The sequence below is a fragment of the Nelusetta ayraudi genome, unplaced genomic scaffold, assembly GCF_046127955.1.
Source record: "Nelusetta ayraudi isolate G7.1 ecotype Tasmania unplaced genomic scaffold, CSIRO-AGI_Nayr_v1 ptg000048l, whole genome shotgun sequence".
Lineage (NCBI taxonomy): Eukaryota > Metazoa > Chordata > Actinopteri > Tetraodontiformes > Monacanthidae > Nelusetta > Nelusetta ayraudi.
This window is the reverse complement of record NW_027466098.1, coordinates 10,841,090-10,861,990: the sequence shown is the minus strand read 5'-3', so window position 1 is coordinate 10,861,990 and position 20,901 is coordinate 10,841,090. Positions and strand designations below refer to the sequence as shown.

Genomic DNA, 20,901 nt, shown 5'->3' with positions numbered 1-20,901 from the left:
ATTACAAGCACATATTTATGAATTGAAGTGTTTGGAACTTGGATGTTTACAACTCTGTTTCAGTTCATCAGCTTTTATTTGGTCTAGTGTCATGATAAGAACTGGCATTTTCATCACTGATAAAAACAATATTGGTCACCATTCAAGGCCATCACATTCTTGTGGCTGTGTGTTTCCTCCAACTTGTGATTTTTAAGATAAAAATGTGAGTCTCAAATATTTGGATGAAGAATTAATTTTTTGTTTTACGTTTTGTGCTAGATTTGTGTTTTCATTGCCTGTGTGTGAGATCAGAAGCGTTTGACCATGAGAAAAGTAGAAATAATTCACATATTTAGATAGTTCACTTTTATTGCACAGTCATTCCACATGTTTGTTTTTTATTCAAAAAATGAAATATTTTACTCAGCTTTCATGATTTGGGGGTAACTCGGAACATAATTGCTTTCTTTGTGTTCCTCTCTGGTCTTAGCAAGATAATGTAACATTTTGGGCCAAACAGTGCCACCAGGAGGCCAAAGCTAGAAGCTAAAATAGCAAATACCTCCACTGCATCTGCATATTTACCTGGGGAATTAACATAAGCAGGGACAAAGGCCACCCATACAGCACAGAAGATCAACATGCTGAATGTGATGAGCTTGGCTTCATTAAAGTTGTCAGGAAGATTCCTCGCCAGGAATGCTAACAGGAAGCTAATGATAGCTAGCAAGCCAATGTAACCAAGTAAAACTGCAAAACCCAGAGTTGACCCAACGACACACTCATAAACTATCTTGTCATCGTGGTATTGTGTGTTTTTATGTGGAGCAGGTGAGGAAGACACAAGCCAAGCAGTGCAGATTGCAGCCTGGATGGAAGTAAGACCCAGAACTGTCCCTCTCTGCTGCATGGCACCAAACCACTTCAGACTGGTGCCCCCTCCTGGCTTGGAGGCCTTGAACACAGCCAGAACCACCATGGTTTTCACCAGGATGCATGAGACACAGAGGACAAAGCTGATGCCAAAGGCTGCATGTCTCAGCTGACATGTCCACAGTCTGGGACGGCCAATGAAAAGCAGTGAACACAGGAAACATAGCTTGAGTGACGCTAACAGCAGGAAACTGAGCTCTGAGTTGTTGGCTCGAACTACAGGAGTGCTATGGTGACAGATGAAGATGCCCAGAACAATGGCAGAGATGAATGTTCCCAGCAAGGAAGCAGCTGTCAAAGAGATCCCCAGAGGTTCTTGATAGGAGAGGAACTCTGTTTTCTTGGGGACACAGTGGTCACGCTGTGGGCTGGACCAGAAGTCCTCTGGACAGCTGCTGCACTCCATGGAGTCTAAGAAGATGGAGACAGTTTTAAAAGAGGTCTTATATCCTTCATGTTTTCCCATTATGTTCTTCACTATCATATGTAAATCTGAAAACCAACCAGTGTTATTGCTGAATTTTCCCTCAGAACAAGGGACACAGTCAAAGCAGCAAACAGGTTGTCCTTTCTTTCTGGCCATTCTGGTACCAGGAGGACAACTCTCACTGCACACTGACCGAGGAGCCTATGGGAACAATGATGCAAACAAGCAAATCTTATTCTATTGAAATGGATGTAATCGATTTTGTGTGGAATTCCATCGGCATCTAATAAATCATTCAGTGTGTTACCTGTTTTGATTCAAAGTTCCAGAAGATTTGATTGTCCTTAATTGTGAGTTCTTCACCTTTAAGTGCCGACCTTTTGACATCACCTACATTCTTAATTTTAGCTGTGCCATCAGGCAGCAATGCCCAGTTCATGATGTCATATACTGGTAAAACATCCCCATTCTCATCAAAGGAGACTTCATCACCAAACCATGTGGTGAAGTTGACCTTTTGCAAATAATGCACAAGCTGTCAAAAGCAAAATAAGTCATGTATTAAAAGTATAGGCTAATATCATAACATTTATTGTGCAACATATAACTACCCACTTTGCTACCTCTCTCAAACACATACATATGGGTATATAAAACAATGTGTTAGTTTTTCCAAGATTTCTATTACTATACCAAAGAGATTCAATAGGTTTCAATAGAGTAACATCCAGTTGTCTTGGATATCAAACCTGCCATGGCTCCAGGCTTTTCAAGTCACCACAGCTGTTCCCACTGAAAGGGCCTCTCCCTGGTTCACACCTCAGCATTTCATCAAGGGCATATGCCAGAGCATACACTGCTTTGTACACATTATACTCTGGCCGGAGGTTTGAAATGTCCAGAAACTCAGTGACTGCGCTGAAAAGGTCTTCTTGTCTAGTGCACAATGGCCTTCCTGGGTCTGAGTGATTTGTCCTTGCAAATCTGCATTTAAATGTATGCTCCCAAAACTGCTTTACCTGCAACATAATCAAAGCATTATTTTTACATACCACACTATTTTGTGGGTGATGTGACTACGTCGATGTTTCATGTCTCACCACGTCATTTTCATGACTGCTGTTCTGCTGTTGGTCAGGACGTACTTGAAGGAGAAATTCCCTCAGTCCTGGTATTTCCCCTCGACGGATGGCGATGCCTAGTGTTCCAGCCAGGTATGGCATTAGCTGAGGAGTCTGGAGCACAGCAGCTGCTGTCCAAGCTTCACTAGCCATCCACTGCAGGCCTGTGACATTCTGCCTCACCACCTTTGCACAGGAGCCAATAGAAGATTACATATTGTTCCCAGTTGAAATGTTTACTTTTGGTGTCTTGACAGCCAAAGCATGTGTGATATATTGCATCAGGAATCATTCTGAAATCTCCAAGTGCAACCTCTTTTAGTCCACTAAGCTATCCAGACGCACCCAGCTGCACATGTACTGTTCTATCCAGGTTGAGACTGGACAGTTTAGCAAGATAATGTCTCTTGCCACACATCAAAGTAAAGTACAAGAATTTTGTTCTTTTGTAACTCATCTTGTTATTTTCTAAACAACAGATAAATTATTTGCATTTGTTTGTATTTGTCTGGTGCAGCCACACCATTTGAAATACAAAAAAGTATTTCCTTGCAATTTCATGTCAATATCTGAGATTTATGAAATTATAAATATGCCTACAAATCTTTTGACTACTGTATATTCCCATACAAAAGTCTTTCTGGATTATATACTGTATTCACCTCTTCCATGAGTTGAATCATGTGGGTCTGATGTGCAAACACAATCACCACGCGAGCTGTGGATCTCCTCATCACATCCACTATCCTCTTTAATTCCTCATGATCTCTGCCCCAGGGTAAAACCTCCAGGTAGGCGATGCAACCTTCTCCTGACTGAGACAGGTCAGCTTGAAAGGACCGAGCAGCATGACGTCCATAATCATCATCACTGATTAACAAACCTGTCCATGTCCATCCAAAATGTTGGAGGATTTGAATCATGGCTCGCACCTGGAGGAGTCAGAGAAGGATTGAGTGTTAAAACTATTTGAACATGGAAATTAAACACAGACATAGTGTAAATGCCTATGAGTAAACCGAGGTCTTTCTTTTTTTAGTGACCTGATGTTTCTTTACTCTGAGTCCCGTTTACTGGCACGCTATCTTTGAAATGCACCTTTATTCTCATCACCTGAAAAGCATCACTTGGAATTGTTCTGAAAAAGGATGGGAATTTTTGCCGCTCGCTCAGGCAGGCACATGTGGCAAAGTAACTCACCTGCGGATGAAACAGACAACATGTCAATTTTATTGTCACTCTCCAAAGATGACTAATAGTTATTCATTTTCACAATGTTTCAGAAACATTTCCAGATGGCAATGACAAAACTTACCATTGGTATTCTGTACAAACCTAAAACAGTGGAGATGGCAATAGAACGTGTTGATGAAGAATCACCAACAATTCCTATGACTGGAGGATTTCCTTCACAGGTGTCCTCCAACACAAACTGCTCCTCTGGACCGCTGACCAAAGACAAGGCGGCACGGAAACCAATGGCTAGTTTGCCACAGTTATCATAGAGTTTGTATCCAAGAGTTATATTTGGTAAAAGGTTGGAGTTTTTGTTGATTTCATCAATGGCAAACACCATAGTCTGGACCTGCCTGAACCCTAGAACATCAAAACTTCAGAAATACAGTGTTTCTATTAAAGGTAAGCAATGTTATGAGTCAAATTTAAATTTGACATATTCCAGTCTAATGAAAAATTGAACATCTTTCACATGGCTAAGATTTTCCACTCACGAGGAACGTTTAACACAGCAGGAATCACATTGCAAGTATTTGAAATCATCCTAGTCTCGCTCACACACTCACCCATAGCAAGTGGGCTGTTCCGGCTCTGCAGTAAAAGACAAGTCGGGAAAGACGGAAAAGAAGTGTATCTGAAACAATCCTCCCAGAACCACATCTCCAGACTGGCTCATCCCATTGAGACGAAACCGTCCCTCCATCTGGCAGGAGGGGTAAGGTGGGGAGGACTCAACACAATGAGAGCATGAATGCAGCAGTAGGTAATAAAGGAGCAACAGCAATGTGATCTTGATGAATGCCCACATGATCTCTCGATCTCTCTCCTGTGTTGCAGTGGACCCTCCTTTTATGGATTTTCAGTATTGTCTTTTCCAAGATACAACCAATAAAATCCAAAATTAAAGAAAGGGCAGGGCCTAAGACTCATAATGTTTTGATTGTACAGCAAAATAGCCTTTTTCTATATACCAAGTCAAATTGTGGGAAAAAATAAACAAATCATCTGAACTGTTGTCATTTATTACAAGCACAAATTGATAATTCGAAGTGTTTGGAACTTGGATGTTTACAACTCTGTTTCAATTCATCAGCTCTTATTTGGTCTAGTGTCATGATAAGAACTGGCATTTTCATGACTGATAACAAGATTTGTCAACATTCAAGGCCATCACATTCTTGTGGCTGTGTGTTTCCTCCAACTTGTGATTTTCAAGATAAAAATGTGAGTCTCACATATTTAGATGAAGAATTAGTGTTTTACGTTTTGTGCTAGATTTGTGTTTTTATTGCCTGTGTGTGAGATCAGAAGCATTTGACCATGTGAAAAGTAGAAATAATTCACATATTTAGATAGTTCACTTTTATTGCACATTCATTCCACATGTTTCATTTTTTATTCAGAAAATGAAATATTTTACTCAGCTTTCATGATTTGGGGGTAACTCGACCCATAATTGCTTTCTTTGTGTTCCTCTCTGGTCTTAGCAAGACGATGTAACATTTTGGGCCAAACAGTGCCACCAGGAGGCCAAAGCTAGAAGCTAAAATAGCAAATACCTCCACTGCATCTGCATATTTACCTGGGGAATTAACATAAGCAGGGACAAAGGCCACCCATACAGCACAGAAGATCAGCATGCTGAATGTGATGAGCTTGGCTTCATTAAAGTTGTCAGGAAGATTCCTCGCCAGGAATGCTAACAGGAAGCTAATGACGGCCAGTAAGCCAATGTAACCAAGTAAAACTGCAAAACCCAGAGTCGACCCAACGACACACTCATAAACTATCTTGTCATTGTGGTATTGTGTGTTTTTATGTGGAGCAGGTGAGGAAGACACAAGCCAAGCAGTGCAGATTGCTGCCTGGATGGAAGTAAGACCCAGAACTGTCCCTCTCTGCTGCATGGCACCAAACCACTTCAGACTGGCGCCCCCTCCTGGCTTGGAGGCCTTGAACACAGCCAGAACCACCATGGTTTTCACCAGGATGCATGAGACACAGAGGACAAAGCTGATGCCAAAGGCTGCATGTCTCAGCTGACATGTCCACAGCCTGGGGCGGCCAATGAAAAGCAGGGAACACAGGAAACAAAGCTTGAGTGACGCTAACAGCAGGAAACTGAGCTCTGAGTTGTTGGCTCGAACTATAGGAGTGCTATGGTGACAGATGAAGATGCCCAGAACAATGGCAGAGATGAATGTTCCCAGCAAGGAAGCAGCTGTCAAAGAGATCCCCAGAGGTTCTTGATAGGAGAGGAACTCTGTTTTCTTGGGGACACAGTGGTCACGCTGTGGGCTGGACCAGAAGTCCTCTGGACAGCTGCTGCACTCCATGGAGTCTAAGAAGATGGAGACAGATGGAGACACTTGTTTTATATCCTTAATTTCAACATCTAAAAATCTGATAACCAACCAGTGTTATTGCTGAATTTTCCCTCAGAACAAGCGACACAGTCGAAGCAGCACACAGGTTGTCCTTTCTTTCTGGCCATTCTGGTACCAGGAGGACAACTCTCACTGCACACTGACCGAGGGGCCTGTTTGAGCAATGATTCAAACAAGCAAACAAAACAATTAACTTCTTTGCCATCCAGTTGAACCAGCTGCATTTACATTTATGATGAATTCCAGGGGGATATAATGAATCATGCAGTGTGTTACCTGTTTTGATTCAAAGTTCCAGAAGATCTTGTCTTCCTTAATTATGAGTTTTTCACCTTTTAGTGCCGACCTTTTGACATCACCTACACTCTGAACTTTCGCTCTGCCGTCAGGCAGCAATGCCCAGTTCATGATGTCATATACTGGTAAAACATCCCCATTCTCATCAAAGGAGACTTCATCACCAAACCATGTGGTGAAGTTGACCTTTTGTAAATAATGTACAAGCTGTCAAAAGCAAAATAAGTCATTTAATAAATATATGGGCTCATTTGATAAAGAATGATAATGCAACATATAATGTCACTTTAACTAGCCATTTTGCCACCTACCCCCACAAACATACACATAAATATATAAAACAATTAGCTTTACCAATCTTTGTGTTACTATACCACAGAGATGCAATATATTTCAATTTAGTAGCATAGAGTCTGATATCAAACCTGCCATGGCTCCAGGCTTTTCAAGTCACCACAGCTGTTCCCACTGAAAGGGCCTCTCCCTGGTTCACACCTCAGCATATCATCAAGGGCATATGCCAGAGCATACACTGCTTTGTACACATTATACTCTGGCCGGAGGTCTGAAATGTCCAGAAACTCAGTGACTACACTGAAAAGGTCTTCTTGTCCAGTGCACAATGGCCTTCCTGGGTCTGAGTGATTTGTCCTTGCAAATCTGCATTTAAATGTATGCTCCCAAAACTGCTTTACCTGAAATATGATTAAAGCAGCATCTATAGATATCCCATTTTTTAAATGATTACATTGATCATTTAGGTCTCACCATGTCATTTTCATGACTGCTGTTCTGCTGCTGGTCAGGACGTACTTGAAGGAGAAATTCCCTCAGTCCTGGTATTTCCCCTCGACGGATGGCGATGCCTAGTGTTCCAGCCAGGTATGGCATTAGACGAGGGGTGTGGAGAGCAGGAGCTGCTGTCCAAGCTTCACTAGCCATCCACTGCAGGCCTGTCACATTTTGCCTCACCACCTGTGTACAGTGGTAAATATTAGAACATTGCGGGCCATGCATGTGTGATATATTGCATGAAGAATCATTCTAAAATTTTCAAGTGCAGCTTCATTTAGTCCAGTCACCCACAACCCACATGCAGCTGGCTGCATGTGTACTGTTCCATCCAGGTCAAAACTGTATTTTCATTCTGTAATATGTCTTGCCATACATACTGGGCAAGTACAATATTTTATTTCTTTACTTTCAATAAATAAAATATTTGCAATTGTTTTTTTTTTCTTTCTGATACAGCCACACAACATCAGATACAACAATTGTTTTCGTGCAAATATTGCATAAGAATATTTGAGATTTTGAAATTTTAAGTGCATTTATAAACCCTTTGACTCCTGTATATTCAAATACACAAGTCTCAGTTTATTAGATATTATATAAAGAGCAAATGTTCACCTCTTCTATGAGTTGAATCATGTGGCTCTCATGTGCAAACACAATCACCACGCGAGCTGTGGATCTCTTCATCACATCCACTATCCTCTTCAATTCATCATGATCTCTGGCCCAGGGTAAAACCTCCAGGTAGGCGATGCAACCTCCTCCTGACTGGGGCAGGTCAGTTTGAAAGGACCGAGCAGCATGACGCCCATAATCATCACCGCTGATTAACAATCCTGTCCATGTCCATCCAAAATGTTGGAGAATATGAATCATGGCTCGCACCTGGAGGAGTCAGAGAGAAATATTGAGTACCCTGTAAATTCGGATATTAAACACAAAATGAGTGTAACTGGCAATGGAAAAACGAAGTTATTTTTTTTTCTTTTTCATTTCCATTGACCTAATTTCTCTCTGCCCTTTGAACCATTGACATGCACCATTTGTTTTACATGCATTTTTATTCTTCTCACCTGAAAAGCATCACTTGGAATTGTTCTGAAAAAGGATGGAAATTTTTGCCGCTCGCTCAGGCAGGCGCATGTGGCAAAGTAGCTCACCTGTGGATGAAATAGACAACATGTCAATTTTATTGTCACCCTCCAAAGATGATCGATTAATGCCGATTCAATTTCACCATTTTTCAAAAAACATTTCTAGAAGATAATGCATAAACTTACCATTGGTATTCTGTACAAACCTAAAACAGTGGAGATGGCAATAGAATTTGTGGACGAAGAATCACCCACAATGCCTATGACTGGAGGACTTCCTTCACAGGTGTCTTCCAACACAAACTGCTGCTCTGGACCGCTGATCAAAGACAAGGCGGCGCGGAATCCAATAACTAGTTTAAGACAATTATCATAGAGGCTGTATCCAAGTGTAATGTTTGGTAGCAGTTTATTGTTTTTGTTGATTTCCTCGATAGCAAACACCATTGTCTTTGCCCGTCTTAACCCTATAACATCAAAACTATAATAAACACAAAAAGGAAAAACCAACAACAACAAAAAGCACAGAGTTTCTGTTGAAAAGAAACAATGTCATGAATTAATTTAAAATTTTGCACCACTAAGTTTTAGGAAACAATCGATTAGATGAGCATTTAACACAGCATGAATGCACAATGCAAGTATTTGAAATCATCCTTGTCTCACTCACACTCACCCATGGCAAGTGGGCTGTTCCGGCTCTGAGGTAAAAGACAAGTCGGGAAAGATGGAAAAGAAGTGTATCTGAAACAATCCTCCCAGAACAACATCTCCAGACTGGCTCATCCCATTTAGACGAAACTGTCCCTCCATCTGGCAGGAGGGGTAAGGTGGGGAGGACTCAACACAGTGAGAGCATGAATGCAGCAGCAGGTAATAAAGGAGCAACAGCAATGTGATCTTGATGAATGCCCACATGATCTCTCGATCTCTGTCCTGTGTTGCAGTGGACCCTCCTTTTATGGATTTTCAGTATTGTCTTTTCCAAGATACAATCAATAAAATCCAAAGTAAAAGAAAGGGCAGGGCCTCACTGTCATTATGCTTTTAATGTATATTAAAACAGCCTTTTTATATGAAAGTGATTAAACACCCAATTAAATAATGGGAAAATGTGTCACTTTTTTTAAATTGATTTAAAATAGAAATCGGTAAATGAAACATTTTGGAACTGCTTTTCCCTGATATTTAATGAAGTTTCAATGAAGAATTATATTTTTGTTTCACATTTTTTGCTTGTGTTCATTGCGTTGTGATCAGAAGAATTTGTCCATGAGAAAATATAAATAACTCACAACATACAAACATATCAGTTTCATTGCACATTTATTGTATATTTTTTTGTTTGATTCAGAATTAAATATTTTCCCAGCTTTCATGATTTGGGGGTAACGCGACTCATGATTGCTTTTTTTGTGTTCCTCTCAGGTCTCAGCAAGATAATGTAGCATTTTGGGCCAAACAGTGCCACCAGGAGGCCAAAGCTGGATGCTAAAATAGCAAATACCTCCACTGCATCTGCATATTTACCTGGGGAATTAACATAAGCAGGGACAAAGGCCACCCATACAGCACAGAAGATCAGCATGCTGAATGTGATGAGCTTGGCCTCATTAAAGTTGTCAGGAAGATTCCTCGCCAGGAATGCTAACAGGAAGCTAATGATAGCCAGTAAGCCAATGTAGCCAAGTAGAACTGCAAAACCCAGAGTCGACCCAACGACACACTCATAAACTATCTTGTCATTGTGGTATTGTGTGTTTTTATGTGGAGCAGGTGAGGAAGACACAAGCCAAGCAGTGCAGATTGCTGCCTGGATGGAAGTAAGACCCAGAACTGTCCCTCTCTGCTGCATGGCGCCAAACCACTTCAGACTGGCGCCCCCTCCTGGCTTGGAGGCCTTGAACACAGCCAGAACCACCATGGTTTTCACCAGGATGCATGAGACACAGAGGACAAAGCTGATGCCAAAGGCTGCATGTCTCAGCTGGCATGTCCACAGCCTGGGACGGCCAATGAAAAGTAGAGAACATAGGAAGCAGAGTTTAATTGATACCAAAATTAAGAAACTGAGCTCTGAGTTGTTGGCTCGAACTATAGGAGTGCTATGGTGACAGATGAAGATGCCCAGAACAATGGCAGAGATGAATGTTCCCAGCAAGGAAGCAGCTGTCAAACAGATCCCCAGAGGTTCTTGATAGGAGAGGAACTCTGTTTTCTTGGGGACACAGTGGTCACGCTGTGGGCTGGACCAGAAGTCCTCTGGACAACTGCTGCACTCCATGGAGTCTAAGAAGATGGAGACAGTTTTAAAAGAGGTCTTATATCCTTCATGTTTTCCCATTATGTTCTTCACTATCACATCATCAATTTTTTTTAAGGCAAGTCTTATATCTTTAATTTTGAGATTTAAAACAAAACAAAACAAAAAAAAACCCACCAGTCTTATTGTTGAATTTTCCCCCAGAACAAGGGACACAGTCAAAGCAGCACACAGGTTGTCCTTTCTTTCTGGCCATTCTGGTACCAGGAGGACAACTCTCACTGCACACTGACAGAGGGACCTACGTGATAATATCACATTAATAAAAATAACAAATAACACATAACACAACAAATAACACATAACACACACACACAGACACACACACACACATAGACAGTTTATGTAGTGGTGGACCGTCAGAAACAGCTAGGCCTTCTCTGCTGGCCTAATCATATATATATATATATATATATATATATATATATATATATATATATATATATATATATATATATATATGTATATATATATATATATATATATGTATATATATATATATTTATATATATGTATATATATATATATATATATATATGTATATATATATATATATATATATATATATATATATATATATTAGAGCTGTCAGTCGATTAAAAAAATTAATCCGATTAATCGCATGGTTTTCCATAGTTTACTCACGATTAATAGCAAATTAATCGCATATTTTTTTATCTGCTCTAAATCTACCGAAAACTGATATTTTTCCATTTTTTTTTAATAATCATATCAACATGGGAGTCGGCAAATACTTTCTTTCTGCAAATGCAGCATGTTTATTCGTGTTGGAGCGATGACAAGTACTACTAACTAAACAAAAGATGCGTGGGTAAAAAAAATCATTATAAACTCAAGACCAACAAAGATAACAGATGGGCATAACTGTAACATTACATAGTAATGATTACTAGTACTACCAAAATTTGTATATTTTACTTTTCAACTTGAACTATTCATCCCCTTTTTTCAGCCGCCATTAACACAAAAGGATGACCCTTACGCCCGGTTCACTCTGGACGCGGAAGCGCCGAGCGCTTCAGTTTGGCGCCCATGTTAATCAACGTAGTGGTTTACACCAGCCCGCTCCGTTGCTCACTTTCGTAGGTGTGTGTGTGTGTGTGTAAATAGAAACATGCACTCAGGTGTCCATCTCAAGACCTCTTTCATAATGATCACTGACCGGCATCTCTAGGATCAAACAGACGTATTTTGATCAAGTCTTCCTCTGTGTGTGTGTGTGTGTGTGTGTGTGTGTATTTGTTTAATCTCTCTCGCACTCTGATACAATGTACTGACAAAAAATAACATACAAATATGATCGAATTTGTCATTCGGTTTTTATTTTGAAGTTAGTTTATTTTGAAAATTCACCGGATTTTCTTGGGGTTTTTTTTTTTGAGCGCCTTCCTGTACTAATGACGAGGATCGCTCGCGGCTCGCGCACCAAATAGAGCAGACGCCGAAACGACAACTGCATGGCGCGAGCCGCGCGCCTGTTCGTGCCTAGTGTGAACCACCACATTGATTAACGTGGGCGCCGAATGGAAGCGCTCGGCGCTTCGCTTCCACGTCCAGTGAACTGACGTTAAATGCATGGCGCGATCCGCGAGGGGAGCCGCGCGCCTGTTCGCGTCTGGTGTGAACTACTACATTGATTAACATGGGCGCCGAATGGACGCGCTCGTTACAGTAAATGCATATCACTTTTTTCCTCTCAAGACTGCCATCTGGCAGGGTATTGAAGTGGAACTTTCCATTTACAATTGACGCCTTATCCATTTATCCATCCGTTAGTCCTTCCTAGTGCTCATCTACGCTCAGTGTCTTTTTCTTTTTTTTGTTGTGTTTATAAGCCGGCTGCAAGCGTGTGACTGTGTGCTGAGTCAATTCATTTCCAAAAAGCACCGTGTGCGTTAATAACGTTAACGTTGACACCCTTTATATATATATATATATATATATATATATATATATATATATATATATATATATATATATATATATATATACATATATAAATATATATCTCACCAAATAATAAAATAACAAAAAACTAATGATTAATAAACCACAAAAAAAGATGAAAACCAGGATTACCTTATTGGACTTAAAGTTCCAGAAGATTTTATCTTCGTTGATTGTGAGTTCTTCACCTTTAAATGTTGACTTTTTAACATCACCCACGTTCTGAACTCTAGTTCTACCGTCAGCTTGCCACACCCAGTTGACAATATCATATATCGGCAAGGCATTACCATTTTCATCAAATGACACTTGATCACCAAATGCTGTGGTGAAGTTTACGTGTTGCAAATAATGTACAAGCTGAATAAAAACAAACAAACAAACAAAACAAAAAAAAAACAGCTCAGTAAATATGAATGAAAACCTGAGATACTACATTGACGTTTACTTGATGTGTGAAATTGAACTAAAACTGCAGTATACACACCTGCCACGGCTCCAGGCCTTGTAACACAGCACAGCTGTTCCCTGGAAAAGGGCCCCTCCCCTGCTGACACTTCAGTAAGTCATTGAGTGCATGGGCTAAAGCATACACAGCTTTGTAAATATTGTACTCAGGCCTGAGGTTTGAAACATCCAAAATCTCACTCTCCACACTTTCAATGTCTTCTTGTCCAGTGCATTGTTTTACCATTGAATAGTGAGGGTTGAATCTGCATTTGAATGTGTGCTCCCAAAACTGTGTGACCTGGAATATTTGGGGGGACAACATCAAATAACTTCTTTTCATGTTCATTAAAAGAACAAAAGAGTTAACTCTCACCATGTTATTCCCAGAGTTTTTGGCATTTCGATCAGGACGTATTTGTGTTAGAAATTCCCTGAGGCCTGGTATTTCTCCTCGTCGGATAGCGATACCAAGCGTGCCGCCCAGGTAGGGCATGAGGAGAGGAGTCTGCAGCACGGCAGCTGCTGTCCAAGCTTCACTGGCTATCCACTGCAGACCTGTAACGTTTTGTCTCACCACCTATCAAGTGCATTGCAAATACATCTTCCAAATGTTGACGCTGGTCATCCTTTCCTACATGTATTTATATTCTACCATAAGATGTGAACAGATCATGATGATGCTCATCACCTCTTTCATGAGATGGATCATGTGGAATTCATGTGCAAACACCATCACCACTCGAGTGGTGGATGTCCTCATTAAATGCACAATCCTCCTGAGTTCACTTGGGTCACTGTCCCAGGGCAAAACCTCAGAGAAGGCGAGACATCCTGCACCAGACTGAGCCAGGTCAGATTTCAGGGAGCGTGCAACATTACGTCCATAGTCATCATCGCTGATCAGCAAGCCCACCCAAGTCCAGCCAAAGTGTTTGAGAATCTGAATCATTGCACGCACCTGATGTGGAATAGAAATTGTTGAACAGATGTGCTTTTGCCATCAAGGGAAAGACTTTGCTGAAATTTTATCAAAGATCTTGCCTGGAAAGAATCACTTGGAATTGTTCTAAAGAATGAGGGGAATTGTTTCCGATCACTCAGGCAGGCACAGGTGGAAAAGTAACTCACCTAATGAAGCAAGCAGAAAACTCTAAATAACGATTGTTTGTAAGTGAGAACTGAAAATATCTACAGGACACACACACACACACACACACACACACACACACACACACACACACACACACACGCACATATATATACATATATATATCCTGTATATATACATATGTATATGATAAAAGGAAAGTTCTCGTTCTTGCCCTGGATGTGTGGAAAGAGACATTATTTCATTATTTAGCTGAAACATTCAGTTTTGTCGTGGATGGAACAGTGCACAAGAGCTCATGTGGGTTGTGGGGGACTGGACTTAAACAAATTGCACTTGGAGCTTAAGAGTGATTCTTAATGCATTACATCACAAATGCATGAGATGTCTAATATGTTGTTCCTACCAAACTATTTTGTACAGGGTTTTTTTGTGGTTGATATTATTTGAGTTCCTCAAGGATCTCAGTCTCATAATTTTTTTTGTATGGATAAACACAAAGACAAAGTACAACAAATGAAACAGATCACTTACAATTGGCAGATTGTATAAACCTAGTAAATGGGAAGTGGCAATTGTAAATGTTGAGAGGGAATCGCCCACAATTCCCAGGACTGGAGGGGTTCCAACACAGTTTTCCGGAAGTAGAAACTGCTCCTCAGAACCACCCGCCATTGACAATGAACCACTGAATCCAACAACAAGTGCACCGCAGTTGTCGTGCAGACTGTACCCCAGAGTCAGATTTGGTAGCAGAGTGGAATCCTTGTTAATCTCTTCGATAGCAAAAGCCATGGTCATAGTTTGCCTGAAGCCTAGAGTGTCAAAGCTAAGACACAACATGTTACTGTTAAGCATTAAAATCAAACTGTTTGACGAGAACTGCAATCACATGAAAACACATTTAAAAAACACAGTATTATGTATTATGTTATAGAAGATTCTGAAACTTACCCTCTGCAGACTGGAAGCTGTGGCTCAGATTTGTAAGTCCGTTCTGGGAAAACTGAGCCATAATGCACCTCAAACAGCCCGCCCATAACAACATCACCAGGCTTATGTATTTCATTGAGATGGAACTTTTTCCATAATTTACAGGATAGCGGAGAAGAGAAAATTAAAGGGTACGAAGAGAAGAAAGTGAACATAACTTGGATGAACAGAATTAAATACTTAACAAGAGCAGGTCCCATAACTGGCCCTTCTGCTTCACAGTTGTTTCTGTTTGTCACCTGCTCTCTGCTTCAAAAGCAGACCCTTTATAGGATTTCTATAAACACCAGCCCATTAGGGTGCAGTCAGAGGCAGGGCCATAGCACACATCGAAAGAGTTACAATATGCCAACGTGAGCAAATATGATTTAAATCTATATTTTGTTTTGGGAAGTACAGATGATATTACATATCTTGTCTTTTTAACTTATGTTTATTGTCACAATTCTGGGAACTTATTCTTAGGTGAGCTAGTTAGTATTTTTTAGATGGATTAAAAATCTGCAATGAAGAGGAACAGTACAACTAACCTTTGTTAAATGGAAATTCAAATGATTTATTTACACTGACATGGGAGTGATGAAGATGGGATTTGTTTGCATTTTACCAGTAATGAAGCTCAAAACAAGAACATCTATAGTTTCAGTTATAAAGCCTTGAAGGACAATTTATACTCCAGATGAAGAATTGCTTTGACTGAGCGTTTTGTATTTAAAAAATCAAAAGTATTTTTTTTATTTTAAATATTATTATTGTATGAACATAGGGGGATGAGATGAAAACAACCATTACAATGATCAGTCATATGCAAAGGTATACACATACAGATAACTGTTTTTTTGATTATTTCTTTTTAAAAGAATATTAAACCTAATCGCATTTTTCTCAAGAGCCAGTTAGACAACAATATCTCATACAGAAAGAAAGAATGACTTCATGAAAGTACCTAGAATTTGTTGGTTCCTCGACCCATGATTGATTTTTTTGTGTTCCTCTCTGGTCTCAGCAAAATAATGTAACATTTTGGCCCAAATAGTGCCACCAGGAGGCCAAAGCTGGAAGCTAAAATAGCAAATACCTCCACTGCATCTGCATATTTACCTGGGGAATTAACATAAGCAGGGACAAAAGCCACCCATACAGCACAGAAGATCAACATGCTGAATGTGATGAGCTTGGCCTCATTAAAGTTGTCAGGAAGATTCCTCGCCAGGAATGCTAACACAAAGCTGAGCATAGCCAGTAAGCCAATGTAACCAAGTAGAACTGCAAAACCAATAGTCGACCCAACAACACACTCATAAACTATCTTGTCATTGTGGTATTGTGTGTTTTTATGTGGAGCAGGTGAGGAAGACACAAGCCAAGCAGTGCAGATTGCAGCCTGGATGGAAGTAAGACCCAGAACTGTCCCTCTCTGCTGCATGGCGCCAAACCACTTCAGACTGGCACCCCCTCCTGGCTTGGAGGCCTTGAACACAGCCAGAACCACCATGGTTTTCACCAGGATGCATGAGACACAGAGGACAAAGCTGATGCCAAAGGCTGCATGTCTCAACTGACATGTCCACAGTCTGGGACGGCCAATGAAAAGTAGTGAACACAGGAAACAAAGCTTGAGTGACGCTAACAGCAGGAAACTGAGCTCTGAGTTGTTGGCTCGAACTATAGGAGTGCTATGGTGACAGATGAAGATGCCCAGAACAATGGCAGAGATGAATGTTCCCAGCAAGGAAGCAGCTGTCAAACAGATCCCCAGAGGTTCTTGATAGGAGAGGAACTCTGTTTTCTTGGGGACACAGTGGTCACGCTGTGGGCTGGACCAGAAGTCCTCTGGACAGCTGCTGCACTCCATGGAGTCTAAGAAGATGGATATAGATGGACACATTAGTATTACATCCTTCATTTCAACATCTAAAAATCTGAAAACCAACCAGTGTTATTGCTGAATTTTCCCTCAGAACAAGGGACACAGTCAAAGCAGCACACAGGTTGTCCTTTCTTTCTGGCCACTCTGGTGCCAGGAGGACAACTCTCACTGCACACTGACCGAGGGGCCTACGTGATAATAACACATGAATTAAAATATCACATCACACCAAACATAACACACAGACACAGACACACACACACATATACATTATATGTAGTGGCGGACCATCAGAACCAGCTCGGCCTTCTCTGCTGGCCTAATAATGCTTAGAAAAATGCATTTTCCGTAAATATGATAATAAGGTTATTCTCCATAGTCTGTTCTTTTTACACAATTTAATATCCACTTGGTTGCATTGCTTCCGTCATCATACATTAACTTTGAGTTTTTATCCAATCATGTTTCAGCTAGCTTGTCAGTTTCCATGAAATTTGCCTTGGGCCAGCAGAACCGACGTAGCAGACTCCTGTCCATTGTAAGTGAACAGAACACAGTTAGTTGCGATAGCCAATCACATCTCTAGTCTGCAGTGCCAAGGCCAGCTAGCTGGCTTTACACTGAACTTCACACGTACGCGTCCTGTGTTTGACTATGAACCTGAGAACCTTACAGACTGAACTCAACCTGGAGATCTGGTTGCCACCATGGTGAGCCCACGATGGCTGAAGGAGAATATGAAGAATTAGTTGCAGAATCATCTGCAATTTAAAATGTAAATACCTTAGCAGCCCAGCAGCTGTGCCAATATGTTCAATTAATTAGTAACTTAATAGTTCAATAGTTTGTTTCATTATTGTCTCGTTGGTCTCTCTTTACTTTGTGTGTGTGTATGGATGTGCTATGTATGTAACACAATTTATAATCACAAAAAAGGCCTTCTCTGCTGGCCTAATCATATATATATATATATATATATATTTGGTATATATACACACATATATATATACCAAATAATAAGATAACAAAAAACTAATGATTAATAAACCACAAAAAAAGATGAAAACTAGGATTACCTTATTGGACTTAAAGTTCCAGAAGATTTTATCTTCGTTGATTGTGAGTTCTTCACCTTTAAATGTTGACTTTTTAACATCACCCACGTTCTGAACTCTAGTTCTACCGTCAGCTTGCCACACCCAGTTGACAATATCATATATCGGCAAGGCATTACCATTTTCATCAAATGACACTTGATCACCAAATGCTGTGGTGAAGTTTACGTGTTGCAAATAATGTACAAGCTGAATAAAAACAAACAAACAAACAAAACAAAAAAAAAACAGCTCAGTAAATATGAATGAAAACCTGAGATACTACATTGACGTTTACTTGATGTGTGAAATTGAACTAAAACTGCAGTATACACACCTGCCACGGCTCCAGGCCTTGTAACACAGCACAGCTGTTCCCTGGAAAAGGGCCCCTCCCCTGCTGACACTTCAGTAAGTCATTGAGTGCATGGGCTAAAGCATACACAGCTTTGTAAATATTGTACTCAGGCCTGAGGTTTGAAACATCCAAAATCTCACTCTCCACACTTTCAATGTCTTCTTGTCCAGTGCATTGTTTTACCATTGAATAGTGAGGGTTGAATCTGCATTTGAATGTGTGCTCCCAAAACTGTGTGACCTGGAATATTTGGGGGGGACAACATCAAATAACTTCTTTTCATGTTCATTAAAAGAACAAAAGAGTTAACTCTCACCATGTTATTCCCAGAGTTTTTGGCATTTCGATCAGGACGTATTTGTGTTAGAAATTCCCTGAGGCCTGGTATTTCTCCTCGTCGGATAGCGATACCAAGCGTGCCGCCCAGGTAGGGCATGAGGAGAGGAGTCTGCAGCACGGCAGCTGCTGTCCAAGCTTCACTGGCTATCCACTGCAGACCTGTAACGTTTTGTCTCACCACCTATCAAGTGCATTGCAAATACATCTTCCAAATGTTGACGTTGGTCATCCTTTCCTACATGTATTTATATTCTACCATAAGATGTGAACAGATCATGATGATGCTCATCACCTCTTTCATGAGATGGATCATGTGGAATTCATGTGCAAACACCATCACCACTCGAGTGGTGGATGTCCTCATTAAATGCACAATCCTCCTGAGTTCACTTGGGTCACTGTCCCAGGGCAAAACCTCAGAGAAGGCGAGACATCCTGCACCAGACTGAGCCAGGTCAGATTTCAGGGAGCGTGCAACATTACGTCCATAGTCATCATCGCTGATCAGCAAGCCCACCCAAGTCCAGCCAAAGTGTTTGAGAATCTGAATCATTGCACGCACCTGATGTGGAATAGAAATTGTTGAACAGATGTGCTTTTGCCATCAAGGGAAAGACTTTGCTGAAATTTTATCAAAGATCTTGCCTGGAAAGAATCACTTGGAATTGTTCTAAAGAATGAGGGGAATTGTTTCCGATCACTCAGGCAGGCACAGGTGGAAAAGTAACTCACCTAATGAAGCAAGCAGAAAACTCTAAATAACGATTGTTTGTAAGTGAGAAATGAAAATATCTACAGGACACACACACACACACACACACACACACGCACATATATATATACATATATATATCCTGTATATATACATATGTATATAATAAAAGGAAAGTTCTCGTTCTTGCCCTGGATGTGTGGAAAGAGACATTATTTCATTATTTAGCTGAAACATTCAGTTTTGTCGTGGATGGAACAGTGCACAAGAGCTCATGTGGGTTGTGGGGGACTGGACTTAAACAAATTGCACTTGGAGCTTAAGAGTGATTCTTAATGCATTACATCACAAATGCGTGAGATGTCTAATATGTTGTTCCTACCAAACTATTTTGTACAGGGTTTTTTGTGGTTGATATTATTTGAGTTCCTCAAGGATCTCAGTCTCATAATTTTTTTTGTATGGATAAACAAAGAAACAAAGACACAGATCACTTACAATTGGCAGATTGTATAAACCTAGTACACGGGAAGTGGCAATAGTAAATGTTGAAGGGGAATCGCCCACAATTCCCAGGACTGGAGGGGTTCCAACACAGTTTTCCGGAAGTAGAAACTGCTCCTCAGAACCACCCGCCATTGACAATGAACCACTGAATCCAACAACAAGTGCACCGCAGTTGTCGTGCAGACTGTACCCCAGAGTCAGATTTGGTAGCAGAGTGGAATCCTTGTTAATCTCTTCGATAGCAAAAGCCATGGTCATAGTATGCCTGAAGCCTAGAGTGTCAAAGCTAAGACACAACATGTTACTGTTAAGCATTAAATTCAATCAGTGATTTAAGAGACCTGCAATCACATGAAAACACATTTAAAAACACAGTACAAAACTGCAAAGCTGCTTGACACGAACAGTTCGACAAGTTTAAATTTCATTTTAGCACAGCCGTATTTTTCTAACACAGCACAATGGTGATTCTGAAACCTACCCTCTGCAGACTGGAAGCTGTGGCTCAGATTTGTAAGTCCGTTCTGGGAAAACTGAGCCATAATGCACCTCAAACAGCCCGCCCATAACAACATCACCAGGCTTATGTATTTCATTGAGATGGAACTTTTTCCATAATTTACAGGATAGCGGAGAAGAGAAAATTAAAGGGTACGAAGAGAAGAAAGTGAACATAACTTGGATGAACAGAATTAAATACTTAACAAGAGCAGGTCCCATAACTGGCCCTTCTGCTTCACAGTTGTTTCTGTTTGTCATCTACTCTCTGCTTCAAAAGCAGACCCTTTATAGGATTTCTATAAACACCAGCCCATTAGGGTGCAGTCATAGGCAGGGCCGTAGAACACATTGAAAGAGTTACAATATGCCAAAGTGAATAAATATGATTTAAATCTATATTTTGTTT

At 40.5% G+C, this 20,901-nt stretch overlaps 4 protein-coding genes across 4 annotated transcripts; all 4 read right to left on the bottom strand.

Moving 5' to 3' along the window:
* Nucleotides 1-381: 381 nt before the first annotated feature.
* On the bottom strand, nucleotides 382-4,405 carry LOC142894978 (extracellular calcium-sensing receptor-like). Its single transcript, XM_076035705.1, has 9 exons — nucleotides 4,266-4,405; nucleotides 3,779-4,073; nucleotides 3,577-3,663; nucleotides 3,126-3,395; nucleotides 2,443-2,649; nucleotides 2,092-2,361; nucleotides 1,650-1,877; nucleotides 1,420-1,543; nucleotides 382-1,326 (listed from the first exon to the last, which is right to left on the bottom strand). Exons 1-9 carry the CDS (start codon nucleotides 4,400-4,402, stop codon nucleotides 413-415), a joined length of 2,532 nt encoding a protein of 843 aa, XP_075891820.1. The 5' UTR covers nucleotides 4,403-4,405; the 3' UTR covers nucleotides 382-412.
* A 721-nt stretch (nucleotides 4,406-5,126) lies between these two features.
* LOC142894977 (extracellular calcium-sensing receptor-like) lies at nucleotides 5,127-9,146 on the bottom strand. Its single transcript, XM_076035704.1, has 9 exons — nucleotides 8,949-9,146; nucleotides 8,459-8,753; nucleotides 8,252-8,338; nucleotides 7,794-8,063; nucleotides 7,152-7,358; nucleotides 6,809-7,078; nucleotides 6,363-6,590; nucleotides 6,115-6,238; nucleotides 5,127-6,040 (listed from the first exon to the last, which is right to left on the bottom strand). The coding sequence occupies exons 1-9, from the start codon at nucleotides 9,083-9,085 to the stop codon at nucleotides 5,127-5,129; spliced, it is 2,532 nt and encodes an 843-aa protein (XP_075891819.1). The 5' UTR covers nucleotides 9,086-9,146.
* A 501-nt stretch (nucleotides 9,147-9,647) lies between these two features.
* LOC142895030 (extracellular calcium-sensing receptor-like) lies at nucleotides 9,648-15,269 on the bottom strand. The gene is made up of 9 exons (XM_076035756.1): nucleotides 15,076-15,269; nucleotides 14,656-14,950; nucleotides 14,055-14,141; nucleotides 13,702-13,971; nucleotides 13,387-13,590; nucleotides 13,051-13,311; nucleotides 12,696-12,923; nucleotides 10,713-10,836; nucleotides 9,648-10,561 (listed from the first exon to the last, which is right to left on the bottom strand). The coding sequence occupies exons 1-9, from the start codon at nucleotides 15,267-15,269 to the stop codon at nucleotides 9,648-9,650; spliced, it is 2,577 nt and encodes an 858-aa protein (XP_075891871.1).
* Nucleotides 15,270-16,060: 791 nt separating this feature from the next.
* Nucleotides 16,061-20,669, bottom strand: LOC142895029 (extracellular calcium-sensing receptor-like). Its single transcript, XM_076035755.1, has 9 exons — nucleotides 20,476-20,669; nucleotides 19,986-20,280; nucleotides 19,421-19,507; nucleotides 19,068-19,337; nucleotides 18,753-18,956; nucleotides 18,416-18,676; nucleotides 18,061-18,288; nucleotides 17,049-17,172; nucleotides 16,061-16,974 (listed from the first exon to the last, which is right to left on the bottom strand). The coding sequence occupies exons 1-9, from the start codon at nucleotides 20,667-20,669 to the stop codon at nucleotides 16,061-16,063; spliced, it is 2,577 nt and encodes an 858-aa protein (XP_075891870.1).
* Between the last annotated feature and the right edge of the window lie 232 nt (nucleotides 20,670-20,901).

What these genes read in the sequence shown, in the direction of transcription:
- LOC142894977 (XM_076035704.1), bottom strand. Translation starts at nt 9,085, where the DNA reads ATGGAGGGACAGTTTCGTCTAAATGGGATGAGCCAGTCTGGAGATGTT. An exon ending in GAACAGCCCACTTGCCATGG is followed by an intron (nt 8,754 to 8,948) that starts GTGAGTGTGAGT and finishes TGTTTATTATAG; the next exon opens with TTTTGATGTTATAGGGTTAA. An exon ending in AAAATTCAGCAATAACACTG is followed by an intron (nt 6,041 to 6,114) that starts GTTGGTTATCAG and finishes CCATCTTCTTAG; the next exon opens with ACTCCATGGAGTGCAGCAGC.
- LOC142894978 (XM_076035705.1), bottom strand. Translation starts at nt 4,402, where the DNA reads ATGGAGGGACGGTTTCGTCTCAATGGGATGAGCCAGTCTGGAGATGTG. An exon ending in TGATTCAACTCATGGAAGAG is followed by an intron (nt 2,650 to 3,125) that starts GTGAATACAGTA and finishes TCCTGTGCAAAG; the next exon opens with GTGGTGAGGCAGAATGTCAC. An exon ending in GCAGTCATGAAAATGACGTG is followed by an intron (nt 2,362 to 2,442) that starts GTGAGACATGAA and finishes ATTATGTTGCAG; the next exon opens with GTAAAGCAGTTTTGGGAGCA.
- LOC142895030 (XM_076035756.1), bottom strand. Translation starts at nt 15,269, where the DNA reads ATGTTCACTTTCTTCTCTTCGTACCCTTTAATTTTCTCTTCTCCGCTA. An exon ending in TGATCCATCTCATGAAAGAG is followed by an intron (nt 13,591 to 13,701) that starts GTGATGAGCATC and finishes TGCACTTGATAG; the next exon opens with GTGGTGAGACAAAACGTTAC. An exon ending in AAGGCCTGGAGCCGTGGCAG is followed by an intron (nt 12,924 to 13,050) that starts GTGTGTATACTG and finishes GTTTTTATTCAG; the next exon opens with CTTGTACATTATTTGCAACA.
- LOC142895029 (XM_076035755.1), bottom strand. Translation starts at nt 20,669, where the DNA reads ATGTTCACTTTCTTCTCTTCGTACCCTTTAATTTTCTCTTCTCCGCTA. An exon ending in CAGCTTCCAGTCTGCAGAGG is followed by an intron (nt 20,281 to 20,475) that starts GTAGGTTTCAGA and finishes GTTGTGTCTTAG; the next exon opens with CTTTGACACTCTAGGCTTCA. An exon ending in AAGGCCTGGAGCCGTGGCAG is followed by an intron (nt 18,289 to 18,415) that starts GTGTGTATACTG and finishes GTTTTTATTCAG; the next exon opens with CTTGTACATTATTTGCAACA.